Here is a 15,947-nt window from a genome sequence, read left to right on the forward strand (position 1 = left end):
TAAACTGCTTCTTCCAGTAATCAATATATTGCAAGCTTTCCCCCACATCATTAAACTCCTAAACATACATTTTAATGGATGTACAATATTCCATCACATGAATTTAATCATTTTCCCACTGGAAATTTAGATTGACTTTTTTTTTTCCTTTTTGCTACAATAAATGACACTCTGATAAAAATCTTTGTCCATAAATCTTTGTCAACATTTCTCATTATTTCCTCAGGCTAAATTCCTAAAAGTGGAATCTTTGAGTCAACAGATATCATGCCATAAAACTCAATATATTTTGTTAAACTTTTTTCCAGAAATTCTAGATCAATTTATATTCCCACAGTGACATATAACAATGCATAATTTCAACTGACTACTCTGCACATAATGTTTTGTTTTGTCAAGAGAGGAGAGAAAAAAAGAATATTTTTATTAGAAAATTATCTTTTGCCCTCAGTAGCTATTTAAAGAAGAAAAATGCATACATGCATAATAGTGGGAGGAAAATTTTTTTTCCTCTAAAAATGAAAGTGAAAAATGTACCAGCCAAGAAATAGAACTGAATGATAGTATATGGGGCACAGTTACTAATCAGCTGAAATATTTTCAAATATAGGAATTTTTCAATATTCCTAAAATATTGAAAACATTTTGCTCCCAGAACACTGACTCTGGGATGCAAGCACATTTCATGCTCAGAGGTACAAGTACAGGACTTTCAAAGTCTTGAGAGAGAGAATTAAATTATATTCAGATCCTACATTTGAAACACGAGGTTAGAAGTAGGGGTACCAGCAGCTGTCCTCCTGGGAGACTGTCTTCTTAGTCAACTGATACTGGATGCTTAGGTTCAAATCATGGCTTTGCCACTTACTTTGTGAATTTGGTCAAGTCGGTTACTCTTTCCAGGATGCTGTTTCCTTTTCTATCCAAAAAGGGACATTTTAGCATCCTTGTGAGGACAGAGATAATGCCGCGAGGTCCTCAGCACTTTGTCCAGAGCCGTGTTGTCCAATATGGCAATCTCACGTGGCTGCTGAGCATTGGCAGTGCTGCTGTTGTTCGGTCGGTAAGTCGTGTCCTGCTGTTTGCTGAACTGAGACATGCTGTAAGCGTGCAAATGCACACCAATTTCAAAGGCTTAGTACCAAAAAGTATCTAAACTATTGTATTATTTTGATATTGTTACATGGTGCATGATACCAGTTTAGATATCTTGGCTTCAAATAAAACACCTCATTAAATTTAATTTTATTTCTTTCACTTTTCAAATGCTTCCTTTTTGTTCTTTATTGTGGCTTGCATTTTATTTTTATTGAAAAGCACTGCTCTAGAACATAATAAAGATTCAAATATTTTTTTAAAGAAATCAAGGTGGGTTGTTTCTCCATCACAGAGTTGCCTGGGTATTGTTTTATTTTTGTGCGGTGGGGGAGGCATTCAGTTCCTAGGACTCTGTAGGACATTGGGCTGGGGTCCTCTGGCCTGGATGGTTTTGAATTGGCTAGGGTAAGGATGTTGTATATTATTTCATTGTTTGTCAGCGGAGTGAGTGGAGAGTTTAAAAATAGCATCCCCCTCCCTCCTCTGGCCCCATGCTGATCCTTCCTAAGTTATTTCTGTTGGCTGCATTAGGAGCCTGACATTTGATTCATTCAGTGGGCCCTGCCTCGGTCCTTTAAAACAGAATGGACAGTTAGTGAAAGGTCAAAGCCACTATGGCTGGTGGTAGCTTCCCTGGGCCATGACAGGCAGAGGAGACACGGAGAACTGAAGAAACAGTAATGGCAAAATGCTTGGTCAAGATCCAGACTCGGAGGGGTCTCCGCCTGCAGTTGGCGAACCACTGCAGCAGCAATGTGTTTGTCCGTCTGCTGAGACACAGTGCCAAGATCACAGCCAGAAACACGGGTACGTGCCCTGCAGCCGGCTCTGGTCTGCACTCACCTGAGAATGTCAGAAGTCTGTGATAAGGATGAGAAGGAGAAGGAGGGAGAAAGGCAGGGAGGCAGGAAGGAGAGTGGGCAGGCCCTGAGGGAAGATGGGAGGGCTTCAAATGGAGGTCCTGACACTCTCCTTAAGTGACATGGTAGGAAGTCATCCTAAAGGCTAATGAATTACATGCTAGTCAGTAGCTCGGTTAGGAAGGAGGCAGTGGTGGTGTGTCCAATCCATTGGCTCAGGAATGAGGGATGATTACAGAGAAGGCAGGTTGGATGATCAAAATATGCTCCTCCCTCCTTTCATTGTTTAAAGGGTAAGATCTTCAAGTGCGCTTTCCTGGATGAGGCAAGACCCTCCTATATCTTCAAAGTAGAGCTGTCCTAAAGTATGGTCCTGAAATATAGTATCAGTTAAAGAATCGGGATCAAACTGAGGTTCTGCCAGTTTCCTTTTCATTGAAAATATATTTTGTGGTCCTTGGAGAAAATGGGAATACATACATATATACAAATATATGGTTTTCACCAAATGATTAAAATTTTTAAAATCCTGGGAAATGTCTGGAATTGGCCATACCTCATGCACATTTGTGGAAATCACTCCTAAGTGAACTTAGTTGTATTTGTATAATGACATAGATAATAGATGATGTGTTCTTATAAGAGATATTTTAAAGTATAATTTTATAGAATGTTTTCCTTGACCCTAATGTTCCTGATAGCCAATCTATGTACATTGACATGTAGAATGGATATAGGATTTTTTTTATCATAAGTGGGATTGTTCAATATATATTATAGTTCTTTTTTTTTTCAATTTATCATATGGCATGAAGGACTTTCCATATCAATACATATTAACCTGTATCCTTTTAAAACTGGCTGAATAATATCTTATAGTAAAAACATATCATAATTTATTTAATCACCAAATTATTACTGGAAATTGATATTTCCTATTTAGTGGTTGTAACAGACATATGCCAAGGAATGTGTGTATACAAGTATTTCTCTATGACAGATTCTTAAAAGCATAACTGCTGATTTGACGGATATACACATTTTAAATTTTGATGGAGATGGGCAAACAAATTATCCTCTGAAAAACTAATACTCACTAAAAAGGTGAGTACAAGAATGACTTCTTCCCCACATAAGCACTAACCCTGATGTGACCAATTTCTAAGATTGGGAAAAAAAAATGAGATTTTATTATTTTAATATACCTGTTCCTTTTTACTTGTAAAGGTGAGCATCTTTTCAGAGGATAATTATCCATGTGCATGTCTGCTTGGAATTACTTGTTTGTGCATTTCTGTTTCATTTTTGTCCTTCCCTTATAGATTGTGGGAATTCTTATATTATCTTTTTTCCTCCTAATTTGTTCTTGGCTTTTAATTTTGTTGTTGTTCAGTTGCTCAGTATATCCAACTCTTTGTGACCCCATGGGCTGCAGCACTCCAGGCTTGCCTGTTCTTTAATTTCCATTGAGTCAGTGATGCCACCCAACTGTCTCATCCTCTGTCGCCCCCTTCTCCTCCTGCCTTCAATCTTTCCCAGCATCAGGGTCTTTTCCAATGAGTTGGCTCTTCACATCATGTGGCCAAAATATTGGTGCTTCAGCATCTGTCCTTCCAGTGAATATTCAGGACTTACTGCCTTTAGGATTGACTGGTTTGATCTCTTTGCTGTCCAAGGGACTCTCAAGAGTATTCTGCAGCATCACAATTCGAAAGCATCAATTCTTCGTCGTTCAGCCTTCTTTATGGTCTAACTCTCCCATCCTTACATGACTCCTGGAAAAACCATAGTTTCAACTAAATGGATCTTTGTCAGAAAAACGATGCCTCTGCTTTTTAATATGATGTCTAGATTGATCGTAGCTTTTCTTCCAAGGAGCAAGCATCTTTTAATTTCATGGCTGCAGTCACCGTCTGCAGTGATTTTGGAGCCCCAAAAAGTAAAGTCTGTCACTGTTTCCATTGTTCCCCCATCAGTTTGCCATGAAATGATGGGACAGATACCATGATCTTAGTTTTTTGAGTATTGAGTTTTAAGCCAGCTTTTTCACTCTCCTCTTTCACCTTTGGCTTTCAGGGTAGCTCAGCTGGTAAAGAATCCACCTGTAATGCAGGAGGCCCCAGTTTGGCTCCTGGGCTGGGAAGTTTCCCTGGAGATGGGATAGGCTACCCACTCCAGTTTTATTGGGCTTCCCTGGTGGCTCAGATGGTAAAGAATCCGCCTGCAGTGCAGGAGACCTGGGTTCAATCCCTGGGTTGGGAAGATCCCCTGGAGGGGGGCATGGCAACCCACTGCAGTATTCTTGCCTGCAGAATCCCCATAAACAGAGGACCCTGGCAGGCTACAGTTGCAAACTGTCAGATGTGACTGAATGACTAAGCACAGCTTTCACCTTCATCAAGAGGCTCTTTAGTTCTTCTTTGCTTTCTGCCATTAGAGTGGTGTCATCTGGATAGCTAAGGTTATTGATATTTCTCCCGGCAGTCTTGATTCCAGCTTGAGCTTGAGTCCAGCTTGAGCTTGAGTCCAGCTAGATGTAGCCTGGCATTTCACATGATGTACTCTGCATATAAGTTAAATAAGCAGGGTGACAATATACAGCCTTGACATACTCCTTTCCCAATTTTGAACCAGTCCATTGTTCCATGTCCAGTTCTAACTGGTGTTTCCTGACCTGTATACAGGTTTTTTAGGCAGGTAAGGTGGTCTGGTATTCCCATCTCTTTAAGAATTTTCCACAATTTGTCGTGGTCTACTCGGTCAAGGGCTTTAGAGTAGTTAATAAAGCAGTAGATGTTTTTCTGGAATTCCCTTGCTTTTTCTATGATCCAATGGATGTTGGCAATTTGCTCTCTGGTTCCTCTGCCTTTTCTAAATCCATCTTGTACATCTGGAAGTTTTCGGTTCACATCCTGTTGAAACCTAGCTTGAAGGATTTTGAGCTTTTAACTTATTTTAATGTTAACTTTGTAGCACAGGTACTTTTCATATGCACAGACAATTTCTACATGTGCAGACTTCTTTTCTGAGTTTTATGTTTTTTCAGTGTCCCTCATTCCAAGACTATAAACATGTTTCCTGTGTTTTCATCCTCAAAATCAATGTGTTAGCTTTAACTATGTGAAATTTCTGATAGTCAACTGCCTTTGACCTACAAAAATAGTGATTTCATGTGGTTTGATCTAATATTTGCTTTTAATTGACTTGCTGACTTCTTTGGAATTTTTAATGTGTGTTTGACATGAAGTAGGGATATACTTTTTCTCCTTCCCAATTGGTGATTTTTCTCAGAGTTATTTATCATAACCTCTCATTATTTTCAAAGGTGTATTTCTGAATTGCATATTTTAGTATTCCTGCTCCATTATGAACAGTAGTATAGTTCTGACATCAGATAGGTCAAATTCCCCCTTATGGATCTTTTTTTATCCAGAGTTTCTTGATAATCATGTGCACTTTCTCATTTGTCATTTTTGAAAATGTGTTGAGATTTGTATTAAAATTGCAGTAAATTTTAATTAGAAGAGATATGGATCTTCAAAATAATTAAGTTCTCCTATTCAGGAACATTGTTATATTCCTTCATTTTTCCAAGGTATTCTTTTATGTTATTCAGCTATGTTTTAGTATTGTCTTCATGCAAGTTTTGAATATTTCTTATGGATATCCTAGATATAACGTGCCTGTTCTAATTTGTACATTTAGCTATTTTGAATGGGATTTTCCATCATCATATTTTTATATGGTCTTCGTTGCTTTCAAGCTGAACACCTGACTGACTTCTAATTAATCCCCCTAGCTTCTTATTAGAATCTTTGCCTTTTCCTGTAGCTGATAGAATAACCTAGAGATAGTCATAGTTTTGTGCCCTCCTTTCCAATATTTACACTTCTTATTTTCTGTCTTTATCATATTGCATTATTGAAGTTCACCACAATGATGCCGAAGTGCAGTGAGGGTTTTCTGTCCTGTTCCTGCTTTTGGTGTGATGATTGACTGTGATGACAGAGAGCCCCATGAGATGCTGACAGCTGCATCAGTTAGGACACCATTAGCAGCAAGTAACTCTAACAAACTCTGGTTTAGATAATACGGTGATTTATTATCCAAGACTGCACCAAGTCCAGAGTCAGGGAGGATTCCAGGACTGAGGAGCCAGGTTCACTTCATCTCTCTGCACTGCTCTTGTCAGTTAGCCAGAACTCCCCCTCAGACCATTTGCTGTCAGCATCATAGGATGGCTGCCAGAATTCCTGGTGTCTCCTTCACATACAATGTCAAGAGAAAGTCCGTTATCTGTCCAGTATGTTCTTCTTAGAAGCAAGAAACCTTTCTCAGAACTTCCCCCCCTCCCCAGGCAAATCTTCCCTTCATTTTTCATTTTCAGGGTTGGCTCACATGCCCACTTCCAAACCAGAGAGAATGAAATTACTGTAATTGGCTTAGACTAATTAGCTGGGAGAGAAATGGATGAGTCAACCATGGAAACTATGAGATAAGCATCTATGTAGGAGAGCCTTCTAAGAGAAGGTGAAACATTAAATCTTCAAGAATAAGTAGGAATCATCTGGGTGCAGAAGGACTTTCCAGGGAAAGGCAGTTTGTGCAAAGTCAAGGAGGCATGATATAGTGTGACATATTTGGGCATCTGATGCGAACAGACGACTCATTGGAAAAGTCCCTGATGCTGGGAACGATTGAGGGCAGAAGGAGAAAAGGGTGTCAGAGGATGAGATGGCTGGATGGCATCACTGACGAAATGAACATGAACTTGGGCAAACTCCAGGAGATGGTGAGGGACAGGGAAGCCTGGCGTGCTGCAGTCCATGGGGTCACAGAGTTGGACATGACTGGGTGACTGAACAACAACAACAAAATAAATAGGAATGATGGTAATGTGTGGGGTAGAGGTGGCTTTATATACTAAAATGGAGTTTAAAGTTTATCCTGAAAGGCATGAAAAACCTTTTAAGAAGAGAATTCATACAACTAATTAGGCATTTAAAATTATATTTCTGGCAACAATTCAGGAGTGAGACTGAGATCAGGGAAACCAGTGAGGAGGCCACTGCTCTTAGGCAGTTGAGAAGTGGTAGTCATGGGGTGATAGAGAGGTGGGAATGGCTACCCACTCCAGTATTCTTTGGACTTCCGTGGTAGCTCAGATGGTAAAGAATCTGCCTGCAATGCAGGAGACCTGGGTTTAGTCCCTGGATCAGGAAGATCCCCTGGAGAAGGGAATGGTTACCCACTCCAGTATACTTGCCTGGGAAATCTCATGAACAGAAGAGCCTGGTGGGCTACAGTCCATAAAGTTGCAAAGAGTCAGACATGACTGAGTGACTAACACTTTCACTTTTTTCACTCTCAAGCATGGGGTGATGGAGAGGCAGGGACCACTTTGAAAGTGAATATAGTGGCAGAATTTATAGAAGCTGGTGACATGTTAGGAGTGAGCAGTGAGTGAAAAGTTATGGCCAACCCTTAGATTGCTGGTGTGGGCAGAGGGTGGTGCTCTTTATTAATACTATGTAGTAACTAGTAGAGGAGGAAAAGGCTGGGGTGGGACATACATTGCTTGGATTTGGATATACTGAGGTTGATGATCCTACACTCAGGTGTCTGGTGAGTCTGCAGCTCACTGGATGGTTCTGAGTTGAGATGGATCAGAGATGCAGAATATGTATTTCTCAAACTAAGTCATGTTCAAACATCTCTGGTCAAGTTAAACCAGTTTTTAAAAAAATAATTTTATATATTTATTTATTTTGACCGTGCTGAGTCTTCTTTGCTGTGCATGCTCTTCTCTAGTTGCGGTGAGCAGGGGCTACTCTTCATTGCAGTGTATGGGTTTCTCATTGCGGTGGCGTCTCTTGTTGTGGAACATGGGCTCTAGGACATGGAGGCTTCAGTACCTGCGGTACATGGGCTCCGTAATTGTGGCTCACAGGCTTGAAAGGCTTAGTTGCTCCATGGCAAATGGCATCTTCCCCGACCAGGAATTGAACCCATGTCTTCTGTATTGGCAGGTAGATTCTTTACCACTGAGCCACCAGGGAAGTCCTAAACCAGTTATTGAGTTAAATAAAACAAAACTGGTTTCTTCTCCTTAGGATCTCTCAGACATTTGAATATGTAAATAGTAATGTTATTGAGTGTTTACTAAGTGCCAACCACTTCCCACATGTTTATTTATGACTCCTCTGTGCACAATATCCCCATACAATATGGCCTGAATTTTTCCCATTTTATAGATTTTACAGAAAAGAGTGACTTAGTAGCTTGTCCAAGGTTACATGACAATACAAGGCCAGGATTCAGATATAGAATAAGACAGAGCTTGTACTCTCTTTAATTTCAGCTTATTGAGGCATAATTGCCAAAACTGAATGATATTTAAAGTATACATTGTGGCAATTTGATACACATTGTGAAAAGTTCCCCCTAATTGGTACATGCATTACTTCACATATTTATTTTTTTTTTAATGAGAACACTTAAGTTCTACTCTCATGCATATGTCAATTATGTAAAACACTATTATCAACCATAAAGATCATGTTTTACATTTGAACACCAAACCTTATTCATCTTCCAGCTGAAACTTTGTACCCTTTCCCCCTTTCTCTCACCCTCTAGTCCATGGCAACCATTTTACTACTTTCTGTTTCTATGAGTTTGACTTTTCCTTTTCCTTCAGATTCTAATATAAGTGATACCAGGGGGTTTCTGTCTTTCTCTGACTTATTTCACCCATCCATGCTGTCACAGATGGCAGGATTTTCTTCTTTCTTACGGTTGAATAATATTCCATCGTGTGCATATACTACATCTTCTTTATCCATTCATCTGTGCTGTGCTTAGTCGCTCAGTCATGTCTGACTCTTTGCAACCCCATGGACAGTAGCCCGCCAGGCTCCTCTGTGCATGGGGATTCTCCAGGCAAGAATACTGGAGTGGGTTGCCATGCCCTCCTCCAGGGGATCTTCCCAATCCAGGGATCAACCCATGTCTCCCGCATTACAGTTGGATTCTGTACCATGTGAGCCACCAGGGAAGCCCAAGAATACTGGAGTGGGTAGCGTATCCCTCCTCTAGGGGATCTTCCCAACACAGGAATCGAACTGGGATCTCCTGCATTGCAGGCAGATTCCTTACCAGCTGAGCTACCAGGGAAGCCCATCCATTCATCTACTGATGGCCATTTAGGTTGTTTCCATATCTTCGCTATAGTGAGTAATGCTGCAGTGAACATAGGACTGCAGATTTCTCTTTGAGATCCTGTTTTCATTTCCTTTGGATATATACTCAGAAGTGGGGATTGCTAGATCATATGGTAGTTCTGTTTAATTTGGGGGAACCTCCATACTTTTTTCCATAGTGCGTAAACCAACAGTGCACAGGAGTTCCCCTTTTCCTACATCCTCACCAACACTTGTAATCAGCAAAAACAAGACCTGGAGTTGACTGTGGCTTAGATCACGAGCTCCTTCTTGCAAAATTCAGGCTTAAATTGAAGAAAATAGGAGAAACCACTAGACCATTCAAGTATGACCTAGATCAGATCCCTTATACAGAGGAGGTGACCAATAGATTCAAGGGATTAGATCTGGTTGACAGAGTGCCCGAAGAACTATGGATGAAGGTTTGTAACATTGTACAAACATTGGTGGTGACCAAAACCATCCCTAAGAAAAAGAAATGCAAGAAGGCAAAGTGGTTGTCTGAGGAGGCCTTACAGATAGCTGAGAAAAGAAGAGAAGCAAAAGGCAAAGATATACCCAAGTTAATGTAGAGTTCCAAAAAATAGCAAGAAGAGATTAGAAAGTCTCTTAAATGAAAAATGCAAAGAAATAGAGGAAAACAACAGAATGGGAAAGACTAGGGATCTCTTCAGGAAAATTGGAGATAACAAGGTACTTAGATTTCATGCAAAGATGGGTACAATAAAGGACAGAAATGGCAAGGACCTAACAAAAACAGAAGAGATTAAGAAGAGATGGCAAGAATACACATGAAAACTACACAAAAATGTCTTCATGACCCAGATAATCATGATGGTGTGGTCACTCACCTAGAGCCAGACAACCTGGAGTATGCAGTCAAGTGGGCCTTAGGAAGCATTACTATGAACAAAGCTAGTGGAGGTGATAGGATTCCAGCTGAGCTATTTCAAATCACAAAAGATGATATTGTTAAAGTGCTGCACTCAATATGCCACCAATTTGGAAAACTCATCAGTGGCCGCAGGACAGGAAAAGGTCAGTTTTCATTCCAATCCCAAAGAAAGGCAATGCCAAACAATGTCCAAACTGTCCTACAACAATACTCATTTCATATGCTAGCAAGGTAATGCTCAAAATCCTTCAAGCTAGACTTCAAATATACATGAACCAAGAACTTCTAAACTTACAAGCTGTATTTAGAAAAGGCACAGGTAGAGATCAAATTGCCAACATCCACTGGATCAGAGAAAAAGCAAGGGAATTACAAAAAAAAAAAAATCTGCTTCATTGACTATGCTAAAGCTTTTGACAAACTGTGGAAAATTCTTAAACAGATGGGAATACTAGACCACCTTACCTGTCTCCTGAGAAACCTGTATGCATGACAAGAAGCAGAAGTTAGAACTGGACATGGAATAACAGACTGGTTCAAAATTGGGAAAGGAGTACATCAAGGCTGTATATTGTCACATTGTTTATTTAATTTATATGTAAGTACATCATGGGAAATGCCTGGCTGAATGAATCGCAAGCTGGAATGAAGACTGCTGGGAGAAATATCAACAACCTCAGATAGGCACATGATACTACTCTAATGGCGGAAAGCAAAGAGGAACTAAAGAGCCTCTTGAGGAGGATGATAATGCTGGCTTAAAACTCAGCATTCAAAAAAACTAAGATCATGGCACCAAGCCCCATCACTTCATGGCAAATAGATGGGGAAAAAGTGGAAACAGTGTCAGATTTTATTTTCTTGGGCTCCAAAAGCACTGCAGACAGTGACTATAGCCATGAAATTAAAAGACATTTGCTCCTTGGAAGAAAAGCTATGACAAAACGAGACAGCATATTAAAAGGCAGAGACATCACTTTGCAGACAAAGGTCCATATAGTCAAATCTACGGTTTTTCTAGTAGTCTTGTATGGATATGAGAGTTGACCATAAAGAAGGCTGATGCTTTTGAATTGTGGTGCTGGAAATACTCTTGAGAGTCCCTTGGACAGCAAGGAGATCAAACCAGTCAATCCTCAAGGAAATCGACCCTGAATATTCATTGGAAGGATTGATGCTGAAACTCCAATACTTTGCCCACCTGATGTGAAGAACTGATTCACTGGAAAAGACCCTGATGCTGGGAAAGACTGAGGGCAAGAGGAAAAGGGGGCAACAGAGGATGAGTTGGTTGGATGGCATCATCGAATTAATGGACATGAGTTTGAGCACACTCTGGGAGATAGCGGATGACAGACAAGCCTGACGTGCTGCAGTTCATGGGGTCGCAAAGAGTCAGACACAACTTAGCGACAAACAACAATAATATATAAACTAGATAAGCCACAAAAACCTACTGTATAGCACAAGAAAACTATACTCAGTATCTTGTAATAACCTATAATAGAAGAGGATTTTAAATCATTCTGCTGTACATCTGAAACCAACACATTATAAATTAACTCAGTCAGTTGTGTCCAACTCTTGCAACCCCATGGACTGTAGCCCGTGAGGCTCCTCTGCCTATGGGATTCTCCAGGCAAGGATACTGGAGTGGGTAGCCAATTCCTTCTCCAGGGAATCTTCCCAACCCAGGGATCAAACCTGGGTCTCCTGCACTGCAGGAAGATTCTTTACCATGTGAAGCCCCAGGGAAGCCCATAAGTCAACTATATTTCAATAAAACTTAAAAAATAAAATAAAATATTGGCTATATTCCTGGTGTTGTACAATATATCCTAGTTGCTTACTTTATACCTAATAGTTTATACGTTTTAATCCCCTACCTCTATGTTGCCCCTCCCTCCTCCCTTCCCTCCACGGAAACTGCTAGTTTTTTCTCTTTATCTGTGATTTTCCTTCTATTTGTTATATTTGCTGGTTTGTAGTGTTTTTTAGATTCCCCATATAAGTGATACTATACAGTATTTGCCTTTGTCTGACTTATCTCACTTAACGTAATGCCTTTCAAGTCCGTCCATGTTGCTGCAAATGGCAAGGTTTCATCTTTACGGCTTAGTAGCATTCCACTGTATGTATACACAGCATCTTCATTGTTCCAATACCTGTTGGTAGACAGGTTGCTTCCTTATCTTGGTGATTGTAAATAATGTTGCTATGCACACTGGGGTTCATCTGTCTTTTTTAATTAATGTTTTTAGGGGTTTTCTTTTTCTTGGATAAACTGAAGTTTTTTGGATATACACAGGAGTGCAATTTCTGGGTCATGAGTTAGTTCTATTTTTAGTTTAGTTTTTTTTTTTTTTGAGGAATCTCCATATGGTTTTCCACAGCCATAACTTTTGGATGAGATCTTGTACTCTTAACCTTAATAATAATATCCAAAAGTGATATTGTGCACAGTTTCCTAAGCTAATTTCAAGGAAAAATGGGCAGGGACACTAGTGACTTGCAGAGCTGTGCTGAGGAATGCTGCAGGAGATTGGTGGAGCCAGGCATACGGTTGAGATTCCAATGGCAGAGTTCAGTATGACAAGAGCAGAGAGCTGAGCTACTACAGGTAGACATGAAAAGGCTGTGGGAAAGACAGAAGTAGCTTAGAATCATGAGATGGAAACCAAGAGAGTGTGGAGTCACAGAGGTACAGTGGCCAGTAGAAGGGCAGGAAAGAATGCACATTGTCTTCAGCAACATGCTGATCATTGGATACCTTGGTGAGAGACACTTCAGTGGTCTGGAAGGGGCAGTTGACTGTTGCAATGTAAGGACAAGGATTGATTCTCTTGAATTCTAGATGTTGAAATCAAAATCATTGTAAGACAGAGGTTTCAAAATGCTCAGCTACTCTTATTAGAGGCATAAGCAAGACATTGGTGGGTGATAACAAAGGGAAGTGAGACTGGTGCTCATGGCTGGAGGAACATTAGGATTTCCTGTGAAGTGTGTGTGTGTGTCTAAGTTTCCATTCGTCTATACTTTCCTGAGTCACTGGGATGACTCTAACGGGTTTTAAATAGAATGAACAGGCAGCCTCCCAAGTTTATTCAGAGGCATCAGGTACATTTCTAGTGTGAGATATTTTGCAGTGCCCATGCCTGAAAGTGAAAACTCTCCTCTGAGAATGTACAAGTCATCCTCAGGATATTTTCTTTTAAACCTATGTGACACAAGCTTCACTTGAAGGATTAGACTTTATCCCCAACAAAGGGAAGATAAAAGAGTCACATAGGAGGTTTACGACATACTGTGTTACTACAGTTGGAAGTCTGCATGCTACTTAATGTGGATAGAAAACATTTTACGGACTGATAGCACGTGCAGAATAAAATAAACTTGAAGGTTTATTTCTAATCTAAACCATTAATCCCCATAACAGTAAGTGGTTTTATTTATTTATTTTGCTTCTCTCCTGGCCATGATACAATCACAGGAGCTGTGACATAGAAACATAATTAGGTGACTATAAAATCTACCAGGCAAATCTTTTGGGGGTAAAATAGGCATTTTAATGCTGCTGGGACAGCAGGCAATAGGAACTATACCAGGCAAATAGGGACAAGGGCTCACCTTACATATAATGATACTGTGGTTTCAGCAAATGAAATTGGCCAAAAACATGGACGATTTTTCCTCTTTTATTGAAAAGTGAGGGTCCCTCTGGGCCTCCCAGATTGCCTTCTCTTCAGGAATGTAACTAAGACCATGGTGGTTACTCCAAAGCTTTGGAGTCAGACAGGCTTGGGTACAAACTCCTGCTGTGTTGTTTCCTGGAGTCATGACCTTATGCAAGTTACTTAACCTCTCTGAACCTCAGTTTCCTCATCTCCTTTTATGAATATCACATGATCACAGGCCTAAAATGTCTAGCCCTGTAAAAATTAAGATGGTTCCACACCATCCAGTGTGGAACAAGAAATTTTTTTTTTTTTTAGTGCCCTTGTCTTTTTCCCTCTTCTGCAATGTTCTTCTGTAGATACAGCAGAAATATCTGCTTGTTATATGCAGATGATTGGTGCTTTCAGGGAAAGCGCATGTATAGTTTTAAGTGGGACATTTTGTTGAGACCTAGACTAAGATCAAGTCACAGAATGCTGGAACTGGGAAGGGTGTGGTCAGTTTTTAGGTTAAAAAGTCCAAGACTCATAGACATATCCAAGGACACAAAGCAAGTTGGGTGAAATGGAATCTAGGTCCCCAGAATTCCAGGCTATAGCTCCTTCCACTTCATCCTATTTCCTAGAAGTGGAGTGATGACCTCTTTCCGTCTCTCACACTCTTCCTTCACTCCTCTCTCCCTACCCTCAATTCAAGAGTGCAGCACACCTCCCAGAGCCAAGATGGCCATACTGATCAACATAAGGAGGTCAATCAGAAGTTAGCTCACCACAGCAAGGATGGTTCCAGTTAACAGGCAACAAACATGTGACCTTTGCAGAGACCTGAGAGTTTTGTGAGTTCTTAAGCAGTAATTGTCGGTCCTTTCAGATTCAGTGTCTCCACGTAATAACAAAGATCTTAATATCCTCTCTACCATCCTGAAATGAAACTCAAGAGAAAATTCAGTCTACTTACACAGAACTTTAAAAGTCAAAATAATGCTCTAACTATAATGTCATGGGAAATTATAAGTAATTTACAATAAAAAAAATCAAGTCTTCCCAAATGTTTTTCTATTTATTTATTTCTGGCTGTAGGGGTCTTTGTCGCCACGTGTGGGCTCTAGTTGAGGTGTGCAGATTTCATTGCAGTGCCTTCTCCTGCTGTGAAGCATGGGCTCTAGGACATGCAGGTTTCAGCAGTTGCAGCTCACAGACCCTAGAGCTCAGGCTCAGTGGTTGTGGTACATGGGCTTGGTTGCCCTATAGCATGTGGAATCTTCATGGACCAAGGATTGAACCTGTGTCTCCTATATTGGCAAGCGAATTCTTAACCACTGGATCACCAGGGAAGTCACAAAGGCTTTTCTTAAGCATGAGTCACCAAGAGGCAGAATTAAGGAGTGGGACACTAGCTCTTCTGTGAATGTAATTCCGCCACTCAACAGATAGAGAAATGTGTGCTACTGTGTAGGCCTCTTGGACACCTTAGTCCTTCCGGACAGCATGGTGTGATGTTCTGAACAGATAAACAACTCTTGGCAAGATACTTCCTTCAATTTGCCCAGTGTGGTTGTATGCGTGAAAAATTCAAAGTATGTTAAAATCTTATCCAGATGTTTTAGGTTTAAATGTAAAACACAGGTGGGTTCTAAATTCAGATAATTCTAAATAGGTTTCTCACCTACATATATAATATTTAATAGGACACCTAAAAGTCACACAGGATGCAAAATCATTCCTTGTGGGGCCATCCTATGCATTTTTGGATGTCTGGTATCCTTGACACCCACCCACTAAATGATGCTGACCCTGCCAATCTTTGTGACCTCCAAAAAATCCTCTACAATTTTCCAAAATGCCCACCCTCCCTGGCAGGTGGTGGTACCGCTTTCGTTGTGTCCCTGTTCTGCAGGTTTAGGGGGCATTCCATAGTTGGGTATCATTATAGGGTGACTTGGGGTGCCACAGAGGGAACCAGAGTGGTGGGTCCCAAAGATGCCGTTTGCCAAAGCCTTCATAGAGAAAGGCCCAATGTTCCCAGGGTGAGGACTATGTGGTCATGGCAGGGGGGAGCAAGCAACAAGGCTGAAAGAGTGTCTCCCGCAAAGTGAGTCAGTTTGGTTTCAGCCAGATGTCAGCAGCAACAATCATAGGTTCCAGATAGGAAAGGCATTGCCAAAGGGGTGTAAAGTTATCCCAGTAATCCAAAGTC

The 15,947-nt window shown here is 40.6% G+C and overlaps 1 protein-coding gene across 4 annotated transcripts in view; it reads left to right on the plus strand.

Annotated features, from left to right (window-relative positions):
* Positions 1-15,947, plus strand: part of FRMD3 (FERM domain containing 3) — a 326,745-nt gene that overhangs the window by 283,866 nt on the left and 26,932 nt on the right. Inside the window, exon 1 of one of the 4 annotated variants that reach the window (XM_043927508.1) lies at positions 1,621-1,905. The exons of the other annotated variants lie outside the window; for them this stretch is intronic. Coding sequence (XP_043783443.1) covers positions 1,779-1,905 — 127 coding nt within the window. The 5' untranslated portion in view covers positions 1,621-1,778. Of the gene's footprint in view, positions 1-1,620; positions 1,906-15,947 lie in introns of those variants that run through there. 4 annotated transcript variants of the gene reach the window in all.

This window comes from Cervus elaphus, chromosome 16 (assembly GCF_910594005.1).
Source record: "Cervus elaphus chromosome 16, mCerEla1.1, whole genome shotgun sequence".
Lineage (NCBI taxonomy): Eukaryota > Metazoa > Chordata > Mammalia > Artiodactyla > Cervidae > Cervus > Cervus elaphus.